This window comes from Rhinopithecus bieti, unplaced genomic scaffold (genome assembly GCF_001698545.2).
Source record: "Rhinopithecus bieti isolate Rb0 unplaced genomic scaffold, ASM169854v2 scaffold_11488, whole genome shotgun sequence".
Lineage (NCBI taxonomy): Eukaryota > Metazoa > Chordata > Mammalia > Primates > Cercopithecidae > Rhinopithecus > Rhinopithecus bieti.
Genome location: NW_016806879.1, coordinates 933,065 through 953,618, shown reverse-complemented (window position 1 = coordinate 953,618; position 20,554 = coordinate 933,065). Strand labels below are relative to the sequence as shown.

The window sequence follows — 20,554 nt, the reverse complement described above, 5'->3', positions numbered from 1 at the left end:
CACAGGTGTCCCCAGCACGGGTGGAGGGCTTCATGCGGTCCCGGCCAGTCCACAGCTAGCCTGACCTACCAGCTGAGTGGCACCAAAGCCTCAGGCCAATAGGGAAGTCCCCACAAGGTGTCACCAGCCCAGTAGACACTGATCCGATTCAGAAGCTGCTGTGCTCTCCGCCACCCCAGGAAGGCACCTACTGGCCTGGGCCCACATCCCTACAGGTGGGGAGGGGCTCAGCCACCACAAGACACCTTCCCAGCCCCACTCCGGGTCCTCAGAGGTCCTGGCCACCCCCACCTCTTCCAACTGTGACTGCTGCCCCTTGGTGAGAGCCCACCTAAGACCTGGGCTGGGAAAGACCCAGGGCTTCCACGGTCCCCGCCTGTACTTCCAGCAGATATCACCAACCAATCCTGTCACTGTCCCCCTGAGCACCAGGCGGCCTGGATGCTTTGCCTCTGAGCTGCAGGCTTCTATGAGACTGGAGGAGGCCACTCCTGGGGGCAAGGAGACCCAGGGGAGGACCTGCCCAAGGTGCCACAGTGAGGCAGTGGGAGAGCCAGCCTTGGTGCCATTCTTCCCGACAGCAGGCCACCAGCCACGAGGAGAGGGAGGCCTGGCTCATCCCCCAGTAACCCACAGCCCTCTGAATACTAAGGGAGGACTCAAATAGTCCTCCCCACAGCAAGTAAGTGGTGATGGCGGAGGTGGAGTGGCTTCAGGATTTGGGTTTAATCCCAAGCACGAGGGTGGGCAGGGAAAGGATTTGGTTTCATTCCTTCAGATGCCCAAGCCTTGGCCAGAGCCCCGGGGTGCAGGAGTGAGGGCGCGTGGCCACCCAGCCTGTACCAACAAAGCCTTCCTTTATTAAACAGAGATCGCGTTACATTCCATCCAAAGAAGGAAATCCGGACGTGGTGAGGGATGTGTCCAGGTGGGCGCCCTGAACCCTGGTCCCGAGTGGGCTCTGATGGGTGGGAGGGCCCAGGCCCCACATGCCAGGGCGCGTGTCTGCATGGCCACCCACAGCTGAAAACAGGCGTGGGCAATCTGAAGCCCTGTCTGTGTTCTACTGTGGAAGAAACTGCCCCAATCCTTCCAGCGGTTTTGGGAGCAGGGCCTCCAGGAGCACAGGGCTGAGATGGGGTGGGAGGGAAGGTGACAAGGGAGGCCTTTATGAAGGCGGAGGGAGGAAGGGGGAAAGGAAAGGGGGGGGGCCTGACTCATCTTAACAAGGCTTTGGGGCAGTTCTGTGCTACCGAGGCCCTGCCAGCCCCTCCTAGCAGTCCAATAGGGAGGCCACCAGGAACAAGGCATGGGATGGCCACAAGGGGGTGCCGCTGGCCCAGGGCTTGGCAGCTGGGGCGGAGGGTACCCTGGAGATCCAGCAACCCCAAACAGTCCCTTTCTGAAGACATGCCGGCAACAAGGCACCTGCAGGCGGTTCTGGGGACTGGGGAGGGGGCGCTGGCTGCCTCAGATGTCCCCTCCCAAGGGCTGAGGCCCCCTGAGTATGGATCCGAGCTCCCTGGTCTTTGGTACTTTCTTGAAATCCTCCTGGTGGTGGCAGAACCCAGTGCGGAAGAGAGAGGGGTCTTGCTGTGAAGTCCAGGCCCATCTGTCCCTCTGTCTGTCCCAGGATGGACATGTGGTGCTGGCTCAGTGCTGCCTCCATGGCCTGTCTGTCCATCCGTTCTGCCTCTGGCTCAGGGCTGGCTCCAGGCCCGTCTCCCTGTGTGTCAGCTTGTTCTGGGGTGGGTGTGTGCTCTGTCTCAGAGCTCCCCTTCAGGCCTGGGCTGTGCCCTAAGCCTCCTGGGGGAAGAAGCCGAGCTTGGCCAGTGACATCTCCTTCCGTAGCCTCATGATCTCCCAGAACATGGGCTCTGCTGCAGGCAGAGAGAGGGTGAACAGGTCAGGGACAGCTCAGGGTCACCTAGGGCAGATGGCCAGGTCCCCTCCCATGGCTTTGAACAGGGCAGCTGGCACAGCACCCTAGGGTCCCCAGCCTCCAAAACAGATGACCTCAGCGAGTGGCTGGATCTCTCTGAGGCTCCACTCTTGAGCCTTGGAAACTGCTGAGTGCTGACCACACTCGAGGGACCTGTCTGCACCACACTGACAGCCACCCCCACAGCCCGATGCAGACGCGCAGGCACACGCTGTCACATGCAACAGTGGTGGTCCAGACCTGGGAACTACATTAGACAAGGCACAGATGCCTCCCTGGGACCCTCTCACAAGGACCCTGCGCAGTGAAGGGGGGACCACAGTGGCCATCCGGGGACCTAACAGGCATCAATACCCAGCGTGCCTTGGCCTCCAAGGGGACTTGACCCCCAGGATGGAGAGAAGACGGCTCCTTACTCAGAGGGTCGGGCCAGACTGGTTCAGGAGAAGACTCAGCAGGGAGCAAAGGTTGGCGGAGGAGCAGGGAGCCAGGCCTTACAGAATGGGCTATGGGGGAAGGGGGTGGAGGGAGGCCCTGTCAAGCGTGGAGTAGAGTGGGAGCAAAGGCTGGAGGCGGGCGAACCTGTGTTCAGGTGACCAGGAGGAGACGGCCACACCAGGGCCAGGGAGAGATTCACAGGGGTGGCCCCCTTGTGCAGGACCGGGAGAGGTTTGGTGGCGGAAGAAAGACCAGCCAGACGGACTCAGGTACACAGCTCAGCACCCAGGAGGATGGTGTGAACCCTTTACTAACCCACAGCCCTCCCGGCTCCCCAGCCTCCTAGCTGAGTCTTGCCTCCACTAGGGGGCAGCTGGGCCCAGAGGCCTCTTCCCCACCTAGCCCCACTCCCGTGTGCCATCCCTGCACCGGCCACCAGGGGGCGCTCACCGTCCTGCCGCACCAGGCCTTGCTGGATGTAGCGGATGTAGGTGAAGAAGTTGCACACTGCGGTGATCTGTGGGCAGAGGCAGGGACGGTGTGACCTGCCAGCCCCACGCTCGGGGTCCCCTGACAGGCGGGTCTGAGCCCAGAGCAGGAGGTCCCAGGTCCCCGCAAAGCCAGGCAGTGCTCTCTGACTCAGCTGGGACTGGGCTTTCAAGTAGTCATCAACAACAGCATGACTAGCACTGTTATAATAACAAGAGCAGCAACCATTTCATCAAGCGCCTGCAGCGAATGAAGCAGACGTGCTTATTATTCCATTTTACATAGGGGAATGCGGAACCACCTGGGGGAAGCTGCTGACATCCATCATGGAGACGGCGGAGCTAATGAACCAGCGTGCAGCAGAGCTGCGAGATGAACCGGGCAGCCTGTCCCGAAGTCTATGCTCACCCTTCTCACAGGCCGGCTTGCTCCAGATGCTGGAGGTCTGGGCCAGCCAGGCCTCCATCCAGTGCTACTCATAACACTGGGAAAGGAAAGGGGGTCAGAAGCTGCTCACCTGGGCTGCCCGGGGCCCTTGGAGCCTCAGGCCTGCTCCATGCCAGGCCCTGGGCACCCTGTGTTGGCTCAGACACTGCTATGAGGATTCACACCATGGAGAGGGTACACGGAGTTGGTGCCTGGCCCAGGGCCCCTTCCCAGGCCTGGGCCCCATCTCCCAGCTGCTGAGAGTGGGGGCACTAATGGCTCAGAGGTGCCCCCCTCTGTACCTCTACCTCCTGTAGACCTCAGTCCATGACTGACTTGTGTGGAGATAGAAAGGCCAGTCCCCTTGCCTCAGGGTGGAACCAACTCTGCTAAGAGCCCGGTGGATGGGCCTGAAGCTGGGCTGCAGCTGAGGCCATGTCCTGGCTGGACTCCCCCATCCCTTCCCTCATTCTCCTGAGAGCTGCACACAATCTCCTGGTGAGGCTCTGCCTCTATGGAACCCAGCCTAAGACAGGGTGGAAGGTAGCTGGCAGCTGTGCCTGCCCACAACAGCCCCTACTGAATGTCCAACACTCCCGGGGAGGGACGTCGAGTGAGAGGGGCACCCACAGCCCGGGGAGCAGAGAAGCTTTGGGGAGGGGCAGGACGGTGGTGGCCTGGCAAAGATAGGGAGGTGCGAGAGAGCGGGGCGAGGTCGGGGGATCAGCCTGTTGTGGCAGGGACAGCGCTGCACAGGGAGGGTTGAGGAGAGGCTGTGGCAGGAGGATTGGGCAGGGCAGAGCTCAGGACAGGAGCAGGGACAGTGGATGCCCACAGAGGCTCACGAGCGGGGAGTAGGAGGGAGGCTGGCTTTCTCTCTCCAGGGAGTGTGCTGGGGAGAAAACACCTCTCCCTGTAGACCCCACATGTCTTCGTCTTTCAGGGCAGGGACCACATCCTAAAACTTCAGACCTTCCTCACCTCATTTCCCGCCCCCAGCTTCACCCAGTGCAGCAGGACACCCAGGCCAGGGACTTAAAGTGCTAGAGGTGATTCTGTTGAGCATGGGAATATCTTTCGTGTGGCCTGTTGTTGAGCCCTGGTTGGGCCTGGAAAGGAGTGATGGAGACATGTGGCCACTGAATAAGGCTCAGTGGGCAGAAATCCACAGGGTAGGGGCTGCAGTGGACTCAGAGCCAGGATCCCAGGTCTCGGTCGTGTGGCCCTGAGCATACCCCTTTCCTTTGCCGAGACTCAGCCTCCCTTTCAGTAAATGGGTGCTCAGCACACCGCTGGGAGGACTCACGCTCAGAGGCCTTGTGGAGCCTGGCAAGGACAGCACAGTCTGCTGCCAGCAAAGGGACCGTTTGTCCCCTTTAGACCTGCTCCCCCGCGAGGAGCCTCTAGCAGGCCTGACATGGTTCCTCGAACTGTGTCACTGGAAACATGTGTTTCCAAGCATGTTCTCTCATTCCGCTCAATGCTCTTAAGAGTCAACAGGGGGACAGAGAAAGAGGAATCCCTGTCCTCAATCCCCAGCTCGGTGAGAACCCGTGTCCTGGTCTGGGTCACTCGGCAGGGGAGGGTGGGAGCTGGGATTCCCAGAGGCCCCTTGCCACTCACGGCCGACACAAGGCTGGTGCACCAGATGCACCTCTGAACCTTCTCCAAAGCCTTGGCCAGCACCTGAGTCTGGGTATCAGGAGCCTTGCACTCAGCCGGAACTCTAGCATCGCTCCTGGCTTAGGTGACACTGAATGACAGAGGGGGGCGATGTCATCCCATGACCACCTTTCATACATAAGGCTGCGTCTGAGCCGACTGGAGAGTGGCCCTCCCAATGGCTCTGAAGTCAGCTGCCCTGTGTGACAAGGCCCTATGGCAGGGGACTGCGGGTGTCCTCTAGAAGCTGAGGGTGTCCCCTGCCAGCAGCCAGCAAGAAAACAGGGACCTCAGTCCTTCAAACACAAGGAACTGAATGCTGCCAACAGTATGAGTTCTGAGGAGGACCCTGACTTCCAGAAAGGAACACAGTCCCCTGACAGCTTACTGCGACCTTGCGAGTCCCTGAGCAGAGAATCCAGTAAGTAGCGCTTAGACTCCCGACATGGGGAACTGCGTGCTATCAAACCACTGTCCTTCGCTTGGCTGTGTGGCCCGAGTCAGTCTCTGTGCCTCTCTGAGCCTGTACCCTGCTCTGTAAATCAAGATGTAAGGCTGGGTGTGGTGGCTCACACCTGTAATCCCAGCACTTTGCGAGGCCGAGGCAGGCAAATCACCTGAGGTCAGGAGTTCAAGATCAGTCTGGCCAACATGGTGAAACCCTGTCTCTACTAAAAATACAAAATTAGCTGGGTGTGGTGGCGTATGCCTGTAATCCCAGCTATTTGGGAGGCTGAGGCAGGAGAATTGCTTAACCTGGGAGGCAGACGTTGCAGTGAGCCGAGATTGTGCCACTGCACTCCAGCCTGGGTGAGAGAGTAAGACTCCGTCTCAAAAAAAATAAATAAATAAAAATAAGTAAATCAAGGTGTAGTGCTATTCATAACTCCCAGGCCCAGGGCCCAGAGTCCCAGCACCCAGGTGGCCCCAAAGGAGCCAAGGCTGACTCACCCTGGCCCGGGAAGATGGCGAGATGTAGTAATGGCTTTCGGAGTCTCCGAGCCGGATTCGGTGGCGGCAGGTGCGGGTCAGTCCGCTCAGGGCACATGTGCTGGGGGAAAGCAAAACGGGTCATGAGGGCTGGTTGGGGCTTGCCCCCCTCCCCCCACTCCTGCATGCAGGGAAGATGCAGCAGCCAAGAGGATGCATGGGGAGGGGCAGGCCTCCCTTCCCCCACCCAGGCTTCCAAAGGAGCCCAGAGCCAGGCAGAGAAGGGAGCTGGCCCCAGCCGTCCCCGAGACAGTCCTCGAACTAAGCTGAGCTCTACCCCTAGAACCCTTGTTTTGCCCCTACTGGGCAAGAGAATTTGGTTAATCTCATACCAGGTGTACAGAGTCCCACCCTCTGCAGGCCCTGCAAATGCCTCTCCCTCCACTTCTGGGGACTCAGACCAGGCACTCCTCCCCCAGCTAGGCCAGAGTTGAGATCTGGCTGCCTCCCCCTTCCCAACACTCAGCGGCTCCCCTGCTTTATCCATCCAGGCGTTCTGACCCCATTAACCCCCATGGTTCTCAGCCGTGTGCCAACAAACCCCGTCTAAGAGCCTTCTCCCGTACCCTCTTCTCTCCTCCCCCCAGTCCTGCCTGACCTCGCTCAGCATCTTCAGCCACCCACACGCAGGGTCTCTGTGGGCCCTGAGCAACCCCCATCTGGGCCCCACTCCCCAAATCTGCTCTTCACTGGCCATGATCTGCTCAGCTCTCTCTTCCTCACCCTCCGCTTGGTCACCAAGTCCCCAGGTCAGGGCACAGCAGCAGGGCTTTTGGCCTGCATCCCCTTGGCTCCTTCTGGTCAACTCTCTGCCTCATTGGTCTCTTTCTTCTCCACATCAGAGCCAGGGGCTCCTCCAAAAACCCACGTCTAACCCATCATCCTTCCCTCTTGCTTTCCTAATTCCCAAGAAATAGGGAGAATCCCAAATAAAAGTAGGTTTAAAAAGCTCCTTGGCTGCAGGACTTATCAGAGCATTTGTTGCCTCCTGGTTCACTGGGATTCTGATGGACCGGAGAGCCTCTTTTCAGGTGGCAGCTATTGATGACATTTTTTTTTGTTTTTCTTTTTTTTTTTTTTTTTTTGAGGCAGGGTCTCACTCTATCACCCAGACTGGAATGCAGTGGTGCGATCTCAGCTCACTGCAACCTCCATCTCTCAGGCTCAAGCAATTCTTCTCACTCAGCCTCCAGAGTAGCTGAGATTACAGCCGTGTGCCACCACACCTGGCTATCTTTTGTATTTTTAGTAGAGATGGGATTTTCTCCATGTCGGCCAGGCTGGTCTCGAACTCCTGACCTCAGGTGATCCACCTGCCTCAACCTCCCAGAGTGCAGGCGTGAGCCACTGCACCGGGCCTATTGATGACTTTTGCCACACTGGCTGGTGGGTTAAAGCCCAAACCTGTGAAGGCTCTTTACACTCTGGCTCCAACAGCCTCTGCAGCCTCCACCCCAATTCCCTGTCCCCCCACTGCTTAGCCAGATGCCCCAGTGGTGCTTCTGTTAATACCCCAGCTTCTCATACCTTTGTACATTCTGTTCCCTCTGCCAGAAATGCCCTTCCCTGCTTGGCAAACTTCTATTAATCCTTCGAAACCTGGCTCAAATGCTCCCTCTCCATGATGAGCCTCCCACCAGGGCACCAGCCATCCCCAGCCAGCTCTTGGCTGCCAAGGTGAAATCCTCCCCAATTTCTGCCCCTTGCTCCCCCTGGCTATTTTGTTCCGCTGCTCCCCTGCTCAATGCCAGGTGAGTCGCTGGAGGACAAATGCCAGGGCTACTGCATTATTTATTGGCAGGGGCAGAGCCAGCAACTGACAATCATGGTTCAAGAAGAAGGGGAGGGCACAGGGCAGGCCAGTCAGGAAGAGGCAGAGCCCAGCTCCCGGCCTCTCTGGAGAGCCCTGCAGGTTCACAGGAAACCTGCCAAACTGCCTTCTTGCCCTGCGGGGGCAGCAACTGTCCCTGTCCCATTGGCGCTGCTGCATCCTGGCCGCCCCTCGGCGCACCGAGCGCACAGCTTGGCGGAGCTTTCCTGCCTGGGCAGGAAGGAGCTAAGACCCTCAGCTTACTTGGTGCTGCTGCACTCAACCTCGGCCACCTTGACTGCAGGCAGTGTCTGCGAAGCCACCGGCTCAATGGTGAGCGTGTTGTCCTCCACGGCGGCCCGTACCAGCGTTGAGAGCTGCGGCAGACCAGGGTGGCAGGCAGGGTGGTAAGGGGCTGGGCCCTGGCGGAGGGGCGGGTCCCCCAGCTGGCCCCGCCTCTGCCATGCCTCACCTCCTGCATGGTGAAGTCCAGGCAGGGGCCCACGTCCTCCCGGTGCACCCTTTCCAGGAAGGGGCAGGTCTTGTCCAGGGTGGGGGCTTCCCTCCAGGCCTGGAACTCTGCAAACAGGATTGTGTCCACCTGTGGGGGAGGGCAAGCGGGGTGGGGGCTGTCAGGGGACTAGGGCCAGCACAGAAGATGCAGGCTGAGCTGAAGGGGAGTGAGGGAGGATGTGGGGCAGGCCCAGCAAGCCAGCAGGTCAATCCCCAGCAGACGTGCAGGGAAGCCAAGTCCAGCGGCAGCAGAACTCCCTTCTGCCCTTTGCACCAAAGAATTTAGAACTAGAAGTTTTGTTTCCAGGTCGGCGTTAAAATTTCTTGGTGCAATAGGATTTTAGAGTGGGGTGCAGGGCTTTGTCCTGAAAACCGTCACTGCCTCCTTGAGGAGGAAAAGTCAAAGAGCAACTGGCAGGAGGCTACAGGTACCAGCAGGTACACAGGCACGTGCACACAGGAGGGGACACACACGGGCTGCCCTGGGCCCACGCCTCTGAGGCGACTGCTGGCCTACCCCAGGCCGCATGCAGAGGGAGGGAGGCTGGGAGGGGGCAAAGTGGGAGGCCCTTCTCTGGGGTCATTTACCTGTCGGGAAAAGGAGGGAGAGGGAGTGGAGGTGGGGGCTGGGGGCTCCCCAGGAAGGAGCTGCCAGGCCGGCTCGTAGGTGAGGTGAACCGCCTTGCTGGGGACCACGCAGAGGAGCAGGGAGAGCAGCGGGGCCAGCCCGGGCTGGGCCGGATGGACAGACAGACGGACGGACAGACAGGCAGACAGGTAGACAGGTGCACAGAGACAGAACAGGAGGAAGGGGAGAAGTTAATGTACATTCAGAAGCTCAGAGCTCAGGAGGTGGATGAGGGCCTGCTCATCTTCCCTGGAGGCCCTGGAGACAGAGGTGGAAGCCAGGATGGAGTCGAGTGGGCTGGCGCCAGGGACCCAGGAAGCTGAAGGCACCACAGCCCTCTGAGTGCAGCCCTGAACTCGGCTCTTGACGTCCCTGTCTTTTTGGTTCCTCCGGCAGCCCCAGGAGGCCCCATTTATCAGGTGAGGAAGCTGAGGTGCTGACAGGTGGCCGCATTTGCCTACGGACCATGACCATGAGTCCAGCCCAGCCTGGACCCAGCAACCAGTGTGGCCAGCTGAAGTGGGACAGAGACACCCTCCAAAGGCCACGCTTGTCTCAGCCCCACAGTCAGAGGGCGCCAGGAACCCCCTGAGCACAGGGCTGTAACCAGGTGGTCCTGGGGCTCAAGGCTGTGGCCACACAGGGTTCAGGCAGCCTCTCCTCTGAGGCCCAGTGGCTGCTGCTTGGTCTCTTAAGGCCAAGGAAATGTGTGTCTCAGTGGAAGCCCCAGATCCTCAGGGCCAAAGCCAGGCTCGGGTGCGAGGCCACCACCTACTGCTTAGAGTCAGCGGGGCAGGGAGGGGGCCTCAGGTCCCCAGATGGTACACCCTGGAGGCTGCAGGCCAAGTGCCTCGGATCACAGGAGGTTGGAGAGAAAGGACCTGCCCAGCCCTCACATCCCAGAGAGGTGCAGGACAGGCTCCAGGTCATACAGCATGGGGCAGGCTGGCCCTCACTGGGCTCTGGCCCTGCCTACCACAGGCCCTGCCACCCTTCCCCATGCCCAGAGCCCGCCTCCCGCCCTCACCTCCTTGCCCTCTCTGTCTGGGGTGAGGGTGTGTCCCACAGCGGGACACACGGCGGGGCAGAGGGTGCTGCTGGTGCTCTTGTGGCGAAAGTGGCCCTTTCGGGGCCCAGCCTTGGTGGGGCTCAGCAGCTGGGGGTGAAGCTCGCGGTTGGGAGAGGCTGGTGTGGACGTGATGACCAGCGTCTTCAAGGCTGTCACCTCTGCCTGCAGCATGTCGATCTGCATGGGATGGGATAGCTGTCAACCCTCACCCAGGCTGGATGCCATCCTGGCTGCCACCACCTATCAGCCCAACTCAGGACAATGCACCCCTGCAGCGATGAGCACCTAGTCCCACCTGATGCCCTCAGAACAGCCTTCGAGGCAGAGACCCAGACACTCATTTTACACATAGGGAAACTGAGGCTCACAGAGGCGACATGGTCCGCCCAAGGTCATGCTGTGAGCAGGATTCTGTTAGGAACAAGTGTCTGGGAGCTGGCTAGGCCTCCCATGAGAGTTCTGGGGGCCCCCAGGAGCCAGGAAAGGCCCAGGCCTCACATTTTGCAGATGGGCAGCCAGGCTTGGAGAGAGGAAGCAACTTGCCCAGGCTCAGACAGCCACACTGAGTGAGGTTTCTGCATTGTGAAGTGGGGCTGGGAGGAGAGGGAAGAAGGTACAATAATCACAGGGTCCTCCCAGCCCCAGCACAACCCCAGAAAAGGCTCTGCTGTGCAGCAGAATCACTGATGGAGTCCTGGGGCACTGGGCCCTGTGATCTCAGACCCCCACCTTTCCCTTCCCTCCCTGGGCCTGGGTTCACCCATTCCTGCTGGCCCCACTGGGCCAGGCGAGCGTCCACTCAGGCAGCGAAGCTCACTGCTCACCGAGCCGGGAGGCAGGGCGGGTGCCTGGGCTGGCCTGGGCAGGCGGGGATGGGCCTCACCTTGCCCCCAGCCTCCTTCAGCTGCTTTTCTGACGCCGCCTGCTTCATGTTGGCTTCTCGAACCATCTTGTGAGCTTCCTAGGAAGAAGGCAGTCCCTGCATGAGTGGCGAAGAGCTGATGGACGCCCAGGTGACCCATTCCCCAAGTTGTTTCTGCTGCTCAGCCCGTGTACCTCGAACAGGCTGGCCGTCAGCTCCTCCAGCTCCTGTTCTAGCTGCTCCCGCACCTTGGAGAGCCGCTCGCATTCTTCGTCCTTTAGCTTTAGCTCCTGGAGGAAAAGATGCAGGCACTTGAGCCCCTCCACATCCCCAGGCCTGGCATGGGAGGGACCAGGCCCACCTGACGAGGCTCCATCCCCCGGTCATTTTATGTGGGGCCCAGAGCTTACTTCTTCTGGTGCCACAGCATGAAGCTGAAGACCTGCCTGCCAGTTCATCAGAGCTCAGGGCAGGTTTGCAGTCAAGACAGGTGACCATCGGTGTGCCCAGCACAGGCCTGGCCTGCAGTTGGCCTCAGCGAGGGCACATCCCTCTCCTTTGGGCACATCTCTGGGTACCTGATGAGAGCCCACAGCTCTCCCAAGCGGACTTCTTCCCACCAAAGCCCCCCAAGCCTGCTACAGGCACCCACCTTCTGCGCTCTGTGCAGCTCCTCCTTCAGGAACTCAGAGCCCTTCTCTCGGATCTCCATGGAAGAGCTGCGCAGGCGCAACACGTCCAGCTGGGTGGCTGCAGGGCCCTCCTGGCCTTGGGCCTCCTCCCCTGCAGAGGTCTCCACCAGGGCTCCTGGGGACTCCCTGTGGCCTTGGCAGGGGTCCGTGCTCTTCCAGGGGACCGGGACAGCTGCAAGGGGAGGCGGGAGGCCCTGGTCTGGCTGGGGTGGGCTGGAGACAAACAAGGGCATCCGCAGGTTCAGGGTGGGGTCCTGAGGCCTGGAAAGCTGAGCCCAGAAACCACCCCGGGGCAATGTGCCTACCACTTGAGCCTCAGCCTTTCCATCTGAAAACTGGGACACTACCAGCTATCATCAGGGCTGTTACAAGGGCAAATGTCCAAGCACAAAGTCTCCTGGGGCAAGAGGCTCATTCCTCTTTGTCAACCACCCGCTCCAGCCCAGGGCTGAGGGCTGTGTTTGGCACATGCTAGGTGTTCAGCACACAGCAGATGGTCAGCGTGTTTGTCTAACGGACGACTGTAAATGCATCAGGCGTGAGTCCCAGTTGTATAAAGTGAAGCCTATTCCAATGGCCCTACCTCAAAGGCCACCGAATGATCAGAGGAGGTGTGCGTAAAACCTTGGCACCTCGGATGCACTCAAGCGGGAGCTGCCTTCACTGATACAGTTAATGCGAATTCTGCCCCTTTCAGGGTGGACTAGAGAGGAAGGATGAGGCCAGGGCAGGCAGGGCTGAGGCAGGAAGATTCTGCAAACATCTTAGGCAAGACAGACCCACTTCCTGTCCCCCTGGACTTGGTGGGGAGCAGTCCCAGCTCTCCCCTGGCCTACCTTGTGACCTCAGGCAAACACTCACTTCTCTGGGCCTCAGGACCCTCCCTTCCCTGAAGCTGCAGACCCTGAAGGTGGTGTGAGGCCTCACTCCCCTCTATCCACACTCCCCACTCCAAAGTGGACCCTGGAGAGGGAAGGGAGGGCGAGGACCCGGCCAGCGGTGTTTTGTGCCAAGACAGCACCTCTGGACTCGCTCACTCAGCAAAAGCTGGAGGCTCCTGAGCCAGCAGCTTCTGAGCCGCAGCAGCCAGGGCTGGGGATGGGGGGCTGGGCAGGCCACTGATATCAGTGAGGGAAGTTGGGGGGAGGGGCTCAGGGAGGCTGCACCAGAGGGGGAAGGCAAGGCCAAGGAGAAAGTGGGACTCAGGACAGCTGAGGCAGAGGGAGGAGTGAGAGGCAAGTCTGTGGACCAGTCTCCCCTCCCTGTCCTCAGGACCTTGGGAAGGTCACCAAGCAGCCCCTGAGCCTCAGTTTCTCCCTTGGTTAACACACAGAAAATGGGTTCCCAGAGACTCCAGCAAGGAGCCCACTTCCAGCAATGAGTCCCTTCACACAGATCTGTCCAGCTGCCCGGCTCCACCTGCCCTCCGCTCTGGAACAAGCCCAGTGTGGCCTCAAGGCTCCTCAGGCTGGGTCCTGCCTGATAGGGATGTGGGTTTGAGGATTAAGGTGGGGACACATATCCATTACTCCATCAACAGTGTCTATGCCAGGCAGGGCTCTCTCCTAATACTCTTGTTTGGGGAAGTCTTGTTGGCAACGGTCCCCCGCAGCCTGAGAGCTATGGTGGTGCCCTGGGCTGGGGTCTGTGCCCTGGGGACTCACATTGTCAGACTCTACACAGCTCTCTAACCACGCTGTCTCCTTTAAAATTCTCTCAACAGCCGCCAGGCGCAGTGGCTCACGCCTGTAATCCCTGGGAGGGATTACTCTGGGAGGCTGAGGCAGGTGGATCACCTGAGGTCAGGAGTTCGAGAGCAGCCTGGCCAACATGGTGAAACCCCGTCTCTGCTAAAAACACAAAAATTAGCCGGGCCGAGATTGTGCCACTGCACTCCAGCCTGGGCAACAGAGCAAAACTGTCTCAAAACAAACAAACAAACAAAAAACTCTCTGATCAGCACTCGTGGCATCATTCCATTCTACAGATGAGGGGACAGAGGCTCACAGAGTGAAGGCACTTGCTGGGGGTCATGCAGCTGGTCAGTGACAGTGCTGGGACAGGTGGCCAGGTCTTCAGCCCAGGCCCAAAGCTTCCCCACTGCAAGGGAAGGGTAGGTGGGTGGGGAGAGTGAGTGTCGGAACTGGCACATCTGCTTCAAGATGAAGGGCTGCTGGACCCAGGGGGACTCAGAGGCTCCTCTTTGGCTGCAGTAGGGAAATCTGACCCACTTCTGGCCCGAACTGGCTTCTCAGACTCTGCGCAGGCCCAGAAACCCCCTTTCCAGAAGGGAAGGCCTGGGCAGGGGGAACTGTGGCAGAGAGAACAGGCCAGATGGGGCAAGCCTGGGGTCCACGTCAGCCTCTGACCTGGGGTACACATGAGCCCCTGGGAATGCTACTGAAATTCTCTGAACCTGCTTCCACACCTGAGGGATAGGAGCTGAAATCCTGCAGGACGGGCTCTAAGAATCAAGAGCTCTAAGAGCAGTCCCAACCTGGCGCCGGGTGAATCATGTTCAATCCACAGCCATGTTTGGCTGAGACGCCCACGAAGCCTGCCTGGCCTCTGGGTCCCGCAGCTTAAACTGGAGGCCTGGGGACCCTTGCCAACAAGACTTCCCCAAACAAGGGTATTAGGAGAGAGCCCTGTGTGGCATAGACATTGTCGATGGAGAGATAGGTATGTGTCCCAACTTTAATCATCACGGCCCAAGTCCTCAGGTGGGACAGGATGGCCATAGTCACTCAGGCTGGGCTGGAGGCTGCTCACTACAGGCCAAGGGCAAGAGGCGACAGCACAGGACAGGACAGAAGACTCACCATTGCCTACGCCCTGACCGAGGAGAAGCAGGCTGCCGGCCCTCCCATGGGGGCCGAGCTTCATCCACCAGTGTGGTCTGGGCCTCTGGCCACAGTGAAAGACTAACTCTCTCTCCTGCTGGTCCCAAGCACATGGGCTGGAGGTGTGGCTGGCTGTCCTCTCCATTTTCCCAACAGGCACTCACTTTTGCCTTGTGGGACGGAGTGGGGACAGGGCCCAATTTTGCAGCCAGAGGAAACAGTGGTCCAGGAGGTCTGAGACAGAGTCTGTGACACCCTTCCCATCCCCCCCAGTAGAAGAGGCCAAAGCCCAATCCTAATGGCAGGAAGTGTGGGACATGGGAACGGTGGGACCACCCGGTAGCCACCAACTCCCCAACGCCAAAGGTGGCAGGAGCAGGAGGGGAAGAAGGGCCTGACCTGCCCTTGGAGGGTAGCCGGAATCTGCAGACCTTCCTCCCCCTCATTTCCGGGCTGCAAGGCCCACTCCTGAGACTCAGAAATTTCAAAGAAGGGACCCTGGGCTCCTCAGGTCCAGCCGAAGCCAGAATCTCCGATCTCACACACACTTCCGCCTCCCAGACCAGAGGCCTCAAAACCCGGCTGTGAACACCCAAGTCAGTGGCGAACTCAGTCCTGGGACAAGCAGGGACCACTTAGGGTTCTGCTGCCCAACGTCCCTACCCTCCTCAGTCCCAGTTCACCGCTCTCTGTACAAACCTCCTCAGTCCCCGTTCCCTGAGGAAACAGAGCCCAGCATCTGAGATGAGCCGCAGATGCCTCTGGAAAGGGGCCTGCTCAGAGGGTAGGAGTCAAGGTCAGAGGTAGATGGGGCAGCCAACATCCCCCATCCCAGAGCCAGCTCCCACCACCGAGAGGCCCCTGGGCAGTTCATACAGGAAAGGCCCCACGGGTCACTTCCCCAGGAAACACACAACTAAGAGAAAACGCAGCAACCACAATCCTCACCCCACCAGGCCCGCCCTAGGAGGGCCAGCAGGGCTCTTGCCCCGACCCACAAAATAAGAAGGAGATCTAGACTCCGCGGCCCTCAGTATCTCCCTGAGCCACCAGGGCCTGGCCAGAGGCCAGACCAGCCTATCCCTTAACCAGTGCCCAAGATGACCCTGTCCAGTTACCTCCTGGAACTAAAGACCCCTGTTGGTCATGGGCACAGTGGATTCATTAAATAAGCAGGGGAGGGGACAGCACGGGTGGCTCTGAAACTGGGCCAAGTAGAGGGCTGGGAGGGCGCACTGGGACCACTCAGCGTGCTGCCAGGGCCCAGGCCTCTAGGGAGGCTGCAGAAACCCCGACCAGGGCCTGGCTCCTGGGGGTGGTGCCATGGCACAGGGGCCTGTTCAGACTCACGCTCTGCCTGTGCAGTGAGGCTGAGGGGACGGAGGCTGACAGCCATGTGACTCATATCCAGGGACCAAGGGAGTCCCAGGAAAGGGTTGGCGGGCTAGCTCTCAGGCCAGCCTGCAAGCCCAGCAAAGCTCAGCTCCCCTAAAGAGCGGCCAAGTCTTCAGCCCCCAACCCACAAGCATGTCAGGTTCCCAAGCGCTTGGCCACATCCGTGTCAGCCCACCACTCCCCAGGTGTCGTGGCCTGGAAGCTCGGGACGATTGCAGGGAGATGTGCTCCTCCACCTGGTTTCCAGATGAGGCCCCTGAGGTTCAGAGAGGGATGGTAACCTGGCCAGAAAACACAGCAAGGATGGCCAGAAAACACAGCGGCAGGATGGGAACTGAACTCAGAGCACAGGCATAGCGCATCACGTGGCCTGTCACCCAGAGGAAAGGGGATGAATGGCGGTTTCGGAGAAGTGAGGCAGGAGGCAGATGGGGTTTGAGGAAGTCTGAGACAGCGCCCAAGTACTAGGGGTGCCACCCAAGACTGCTGTACAGCCAGGCAGGACCTGGGCTAGGAGGGGACAGCAGAGGGGACACACAGAAACAAAAGATGGGAAGGGGGAATTGTGGGAGAACCAGCAGCTGGATAGGGGGCAGGAAAAAGCAGTAATTAATTAAGATAATTCAAAACTAAGGAAAAGGTGAAAGTTGAGAACAGCGGTACCCATGCTGGGAATGTGGAACTGGGAGGGGGTCTTTCAGGGACAGGAAAGTGGGTGGCTGAGGCATTTGGGAAGTGGCACATCCCATAGGCAGCTAAGGGGGAACAGGCAGGATGGGGTGACGCTGTCGACTGGCACTGGCTTGGGAAAGCAGCCGCAACCTGAGCCTGGATGACGGGCTGTCAGAGGAGACAACAGCTTGAGAGCCAGCCGGAAGAACAGACCAGAGTGTTGGACACTGGAGCTGAAGAGTGTCCGGGACCCGGGGATGAAAGAGATCGTCATGAGTCTCACTGAGTTGGGCCAGGATCCAATGAGCTCAAGGCAAGGAGGGGACAAAGAGACAGGTGGGAACCAAGGTGGGCCTGGGCCACAGGGGAAGGGGGAACCAGAGTGGGCAGAAGGGCACAACAGCACGTCCTAGTAGAGACCATGGAGGAGGGGGAGAGAAGGTCAGGAACAGCAGGGGATGGGAAGCAGACCAGAACATCCAAAGCAGGGGAGTCAGGCCGCCAGGCCAGCCCAGCCCAGCCCCGGCAGGGGAATCCAGCCCTGTCTCTCCACGGGAGCCAGCACAGGGCCTAGGAGGGAGCGCATCTCACTACTCTTCCGCTACAGGGCTGGGCACGCAATACATCCTCAAATCTGCCTGTGGCGACCCTGCCCATTCAGTCCAAGCATTGACACCGAAGACCTCCAACAGCTAGCGTGTATACTGAGCACCCATTATGTGCCAGGCACCCCACCAGCCATGATTCATCCAATCTGCACGACCAGGCGGCCCCTTTCTTACCACATCCTATTTTGGTTTGCATCTCCCTCCCGCTACCTCATTTCCCAAGACCTATTGGGCATAAATCCTGTGCAGACCTCGGAGGGTCTAGGACAAGCAGGATTCTAATGAGGATGTCTGCCCCCGACACCCAGGTCCTGATTACGGAACAGCAGGAAAGAGCTCCACCTGTTGAGGGGTAGGGCAGGCAGTTAGATCATGGAGGGCTTCCAGGGAGCAGCAACAGTGAGGGTTATACAACCCCTTCCCAATGAAGAGGCCTGCGTGTCTGACCCTGGAGCCCTCGGGCCATACTTCAGACTCTGTCTCATGGCCTCTAGTCCCCTGTGACTTAGGCCTTACAGGCAGGAGCTCACAGATCCATGCCCTTAGACTAGCCAAGGCCCAGGGCAGGGAAGTGACTTGCTCAGGATCACACAGCCAGTTGATGGCCCCTGCAGCTCTGCCTGCCGCATAAACATGCTCCCCAAGCCCTGGGAGGTTGGAGTGGCCTCATCTCATTCCTGAGCCGCCCATCAATGTCTGGCCCGCTGTAGCCATAGGCATGATGAGCCCTGTCTCTGGGGAAACTGAGACTGGGGTGGGGGGGTGCTGCAACAGTGTCATGTGGGAACTCAAACGCTGGCTTCCGTTGGCCAAGTCCCAAGTGCCCAGCACTGTGTTAGATACAGAAGTACTCAAGACGCTGTCCTCACCTCGTCACCTTGGAGCAGGCTTGGCACCCAAAACTATGAATGTGTGAGACTGTGGGGAATTGGAAGGGGAGCAGCCCAGTTTGGGGAGCACCTAAAGTCAGACTGGAGCTGCCTCTGGGTTTGGAGTTCAGGGCCCAGGCTCAGGAGTCTCAAGGAAGAGAACTCACCCAGGCTGCTGCAGAGTCCAGCCACTGCCGCCCACCCCGGAAGAGCAGCCCAGGGCTGAGACCATGACGAGGACCTGGCCATTAACAAAGCACAGCTACCAAGAGACAGAGCTCAGTTCATCTCACAGGTGAGGAAACCAAGCCCAGAAACATCACTGACCCCGCCCAGGTCACCGACTCTTAATCCCAGCTCCTCCTATTCTAGGATCAGCAGTTCCCAATATACACCTGCCAGAGCTGTCATCAGCTTGGTCAGTCACCTGGCAAGCACGACTCTGAACAGGACCCCTCCCAACTGCTGCTGGAGTCTGGGTGAGCTCCTAGGACACCAAGCACCCAGTGGGGGCTGGTGGCTTGGCCCCTGACTCTAAATTCCTGTTTCCACACCCAAATAGGGGGCCATTGAAATACAGAGCTCAGGGTAACCCCCAAGCTCTGCCTCACCCCTGCCCCCAGCTCCTCACTGCCCCCCATCCTTTCCATCTGCATTTATGAAGCACCTATTATGATACGAGCTCAGCACCCAGCTAGGCCCCCGGGGGTGCAGGGGTGCATGCAGGAAGTGAGCCACATTAGGATTTTGTGGGGGTCAGCCTGGCAGCTGGCTCATCCAGACTGGTGCTGGGAATATGGCAGGGGGGCGGGATGGTGGGGAGGGGTCCTTGCCCAGGATTTAAGGCTCTCTGACTCTCCTCGAAGCAACCATCCATCTACTCGTGCCTCTCAGCTGTGTCTGGCCTTGGCCTGGATGCCTCCAGGGAAGGACATTCTCTGACCTGAGATCATTCCCACCCCCAGAAACCACTTATTTTACCTAGAGGCCCAGAGAAGGAAGTCCACATTCTCAAGGTCACACAGCAACTAACTCAGTGGCTGTGTTGCCTGAGTCCACCCGGCACAAGACACAGGCTTCCTGCAGTGGAAGCTACTCCCCAAACACAATTCACCCCAGGCAGGACTGCCCTAACCTCTCCAGGTATCACAAACCCATGTCAAGCACTTTCTCCTAAGCCAGCCTCCTTCCTCCCAGCACAGTGCCAACAAATACACTGGTAGCCTTCAACTCTCTCCCTTTAAGAGTCTCAAGCCTTAGGGCAGGGCGTGGTGGTGAAAGCCTGTAATTCTAGCACTTTGGGAGGCTGAGGCGGGTGGATCACCTGAGGTCAGGAGTTCGAGACCAGCCCGATCAATATTATGAAACCCTGTCTCTACTAAAAATAGAAAAATTAGCCGGGTGTGGTGGCGTGCGCCTGTAGTCCCAGCTACTCGGGAGGCTGAGACAGGTGAATTGCTTGTACTCGGGCGGCGGAGGTTGCAGTGAGCTGAGATCTCGCCACTGCACTCCAGCCTAGGTGACAGAGAAAGCCCCTGTCTCAAAAAAAAAAAAAAAAAAAAAAGGTCCCAAGCCTCTCCACACCTCACCCCTACCAGGAGCCCACTCTCTTCTGCAACCCCTGCTGGGGATGAAAGGCCATCTCTCCCCTAGCATAGCAGCTCAACCTTTGCTAGGTGCCATGGAGTGAAGTGGATCCTGCCTGCCTTTCGAGGGGGGGCTTCGCTCACTCCCCAGCTGTAGCTGGGCAGTAGCTCTCTCCTGGGACCACTCATCTGACCCAGGGGGCACAGGAATACAACCTGTCACCCATTCGGGTCACATTTCCTCCAGGACCTGGTCTTTCCAGGCCATTGGGAAGTGTTTGCCCAACTCAACAAAAACACAACCTTTCTGCACATACAGGGCAGGGGTGCCACATCAGATGGGCCAGGAACTGCCACTGCCCCTGAGAACCAATGGCCTGAACAGACATAGCCACTGGGGCCACTAATCCAGGACCCGGCATCTGTGCTACCCCACTCCAGGCTGCAGGGGGATCCCACTCCACACCTCTGAGAGCCTCTGTACTTCGGGAGCCCCACAAGGAGGTTCTGCCCTCAACTTCGAGCCACCCTGGCAGAGACCCAGCCCCTCTTTCCCAGCTACACTGCTTTCCAAGAGTTCATCCAGCCGAGGGGGTTGAGGGACGGGTTGGCAGGGTGGACTGGGGGTCTCTCTTCTAGGTGCATGCCCCAGAGTCGTGCACACTCTTCCCCATACCCCGACTCTTCTCACTTGCGCTCCTGATGATCTAGGAGGAGTTGACACTGTCACCCCGGGACGGTCGGCTGCCCACCCTTCGCATCCTGCACCCCGAGAGAGACTCCCGACCCCTCCCCCGGAGTCTCTCGGCTGCAAGTCTGCTCGCCTGCAGGCAGGGCGGGGGCGCACAGCACCTCCGGGTGGCGGCGCAGATCCGGCGGGGAACCCCCCCAATCATCCCGTCCCGCGAGGCGGCCGCGGCCCAGACCCGGCGCGGGACCGCGAGCGCGCGCGGACCTACCCGCTCCACATCCCGGCGCCTCGGGGCGCCCGGGCGTCTGTTCCCAGCGCCGCCGCCGCGTCCTCCCCGCGCCGCGTCCCCGCCCGCCGCCGACTCCTCCC

The 20,554-nt window shown here is 59.4% G+C and overlaps 1 protein-coding gene across 14 annotated transcripts in view; it reads right to left on the bottom strand.

The window, feature by feature from the left end:
- Positions 1–835: 835 nt before the first annotated feature.
- RAB3IL1 (RAB3A interacting protein like 1) overlaps positions 836–20,554 on the bottom strand; it is a 44,408-nt gene continuing 24,689 nt past the window's right edge. For 6 of the 14 annotated variants that reach the window (XM_017878404.1, XM_017878407.1, XM_017878408.1 and 3 more), the window contains 9 exons: positions 11,482–11,734; positions 11,024–11,119; positions 10,851–10,928; positions 9,926–10,144; positions 8,230–8,358; positions 8,022–8,134; positions 5,909–6,008; positions 2,831–2,897; positions 858–1,880 (listed from right to left, as the gene is read on the bottom strand). In XM_017878404.1, the coding sequence (XP_017733893.1) occupies positions 1,798–1,880; positions 2,831–2,897; positions 5,909–6,008; positions 8,022–8,134; positions 8,230–8,358; positions 9,926–10,144; positions 10,851–10,928; positions 11,024–11,119; positions 11,482–11,734 (1,138 nt within the window). In that variant the 3' untranslated portion in view covers positions 858–1,797. Of the gene's footprint in view, positions 1,881–2,830; positions 2,898–5,908; positions 6,009–8,021; positions 8,135–8,229; positions 8,359–9,925; positions 10,145–10,791; positions 10,929–11,023; positions 11,120–11,481; positions 11,735–14,343; positions 16,343–20,453; positions 20,550–20,554 lie in introns of those variants that run through there. The other 8 variants (XM_017878405.1, XM_017878412.1, XM_017878399.1 and 5 more) reach the window with 8 other exon arrangements.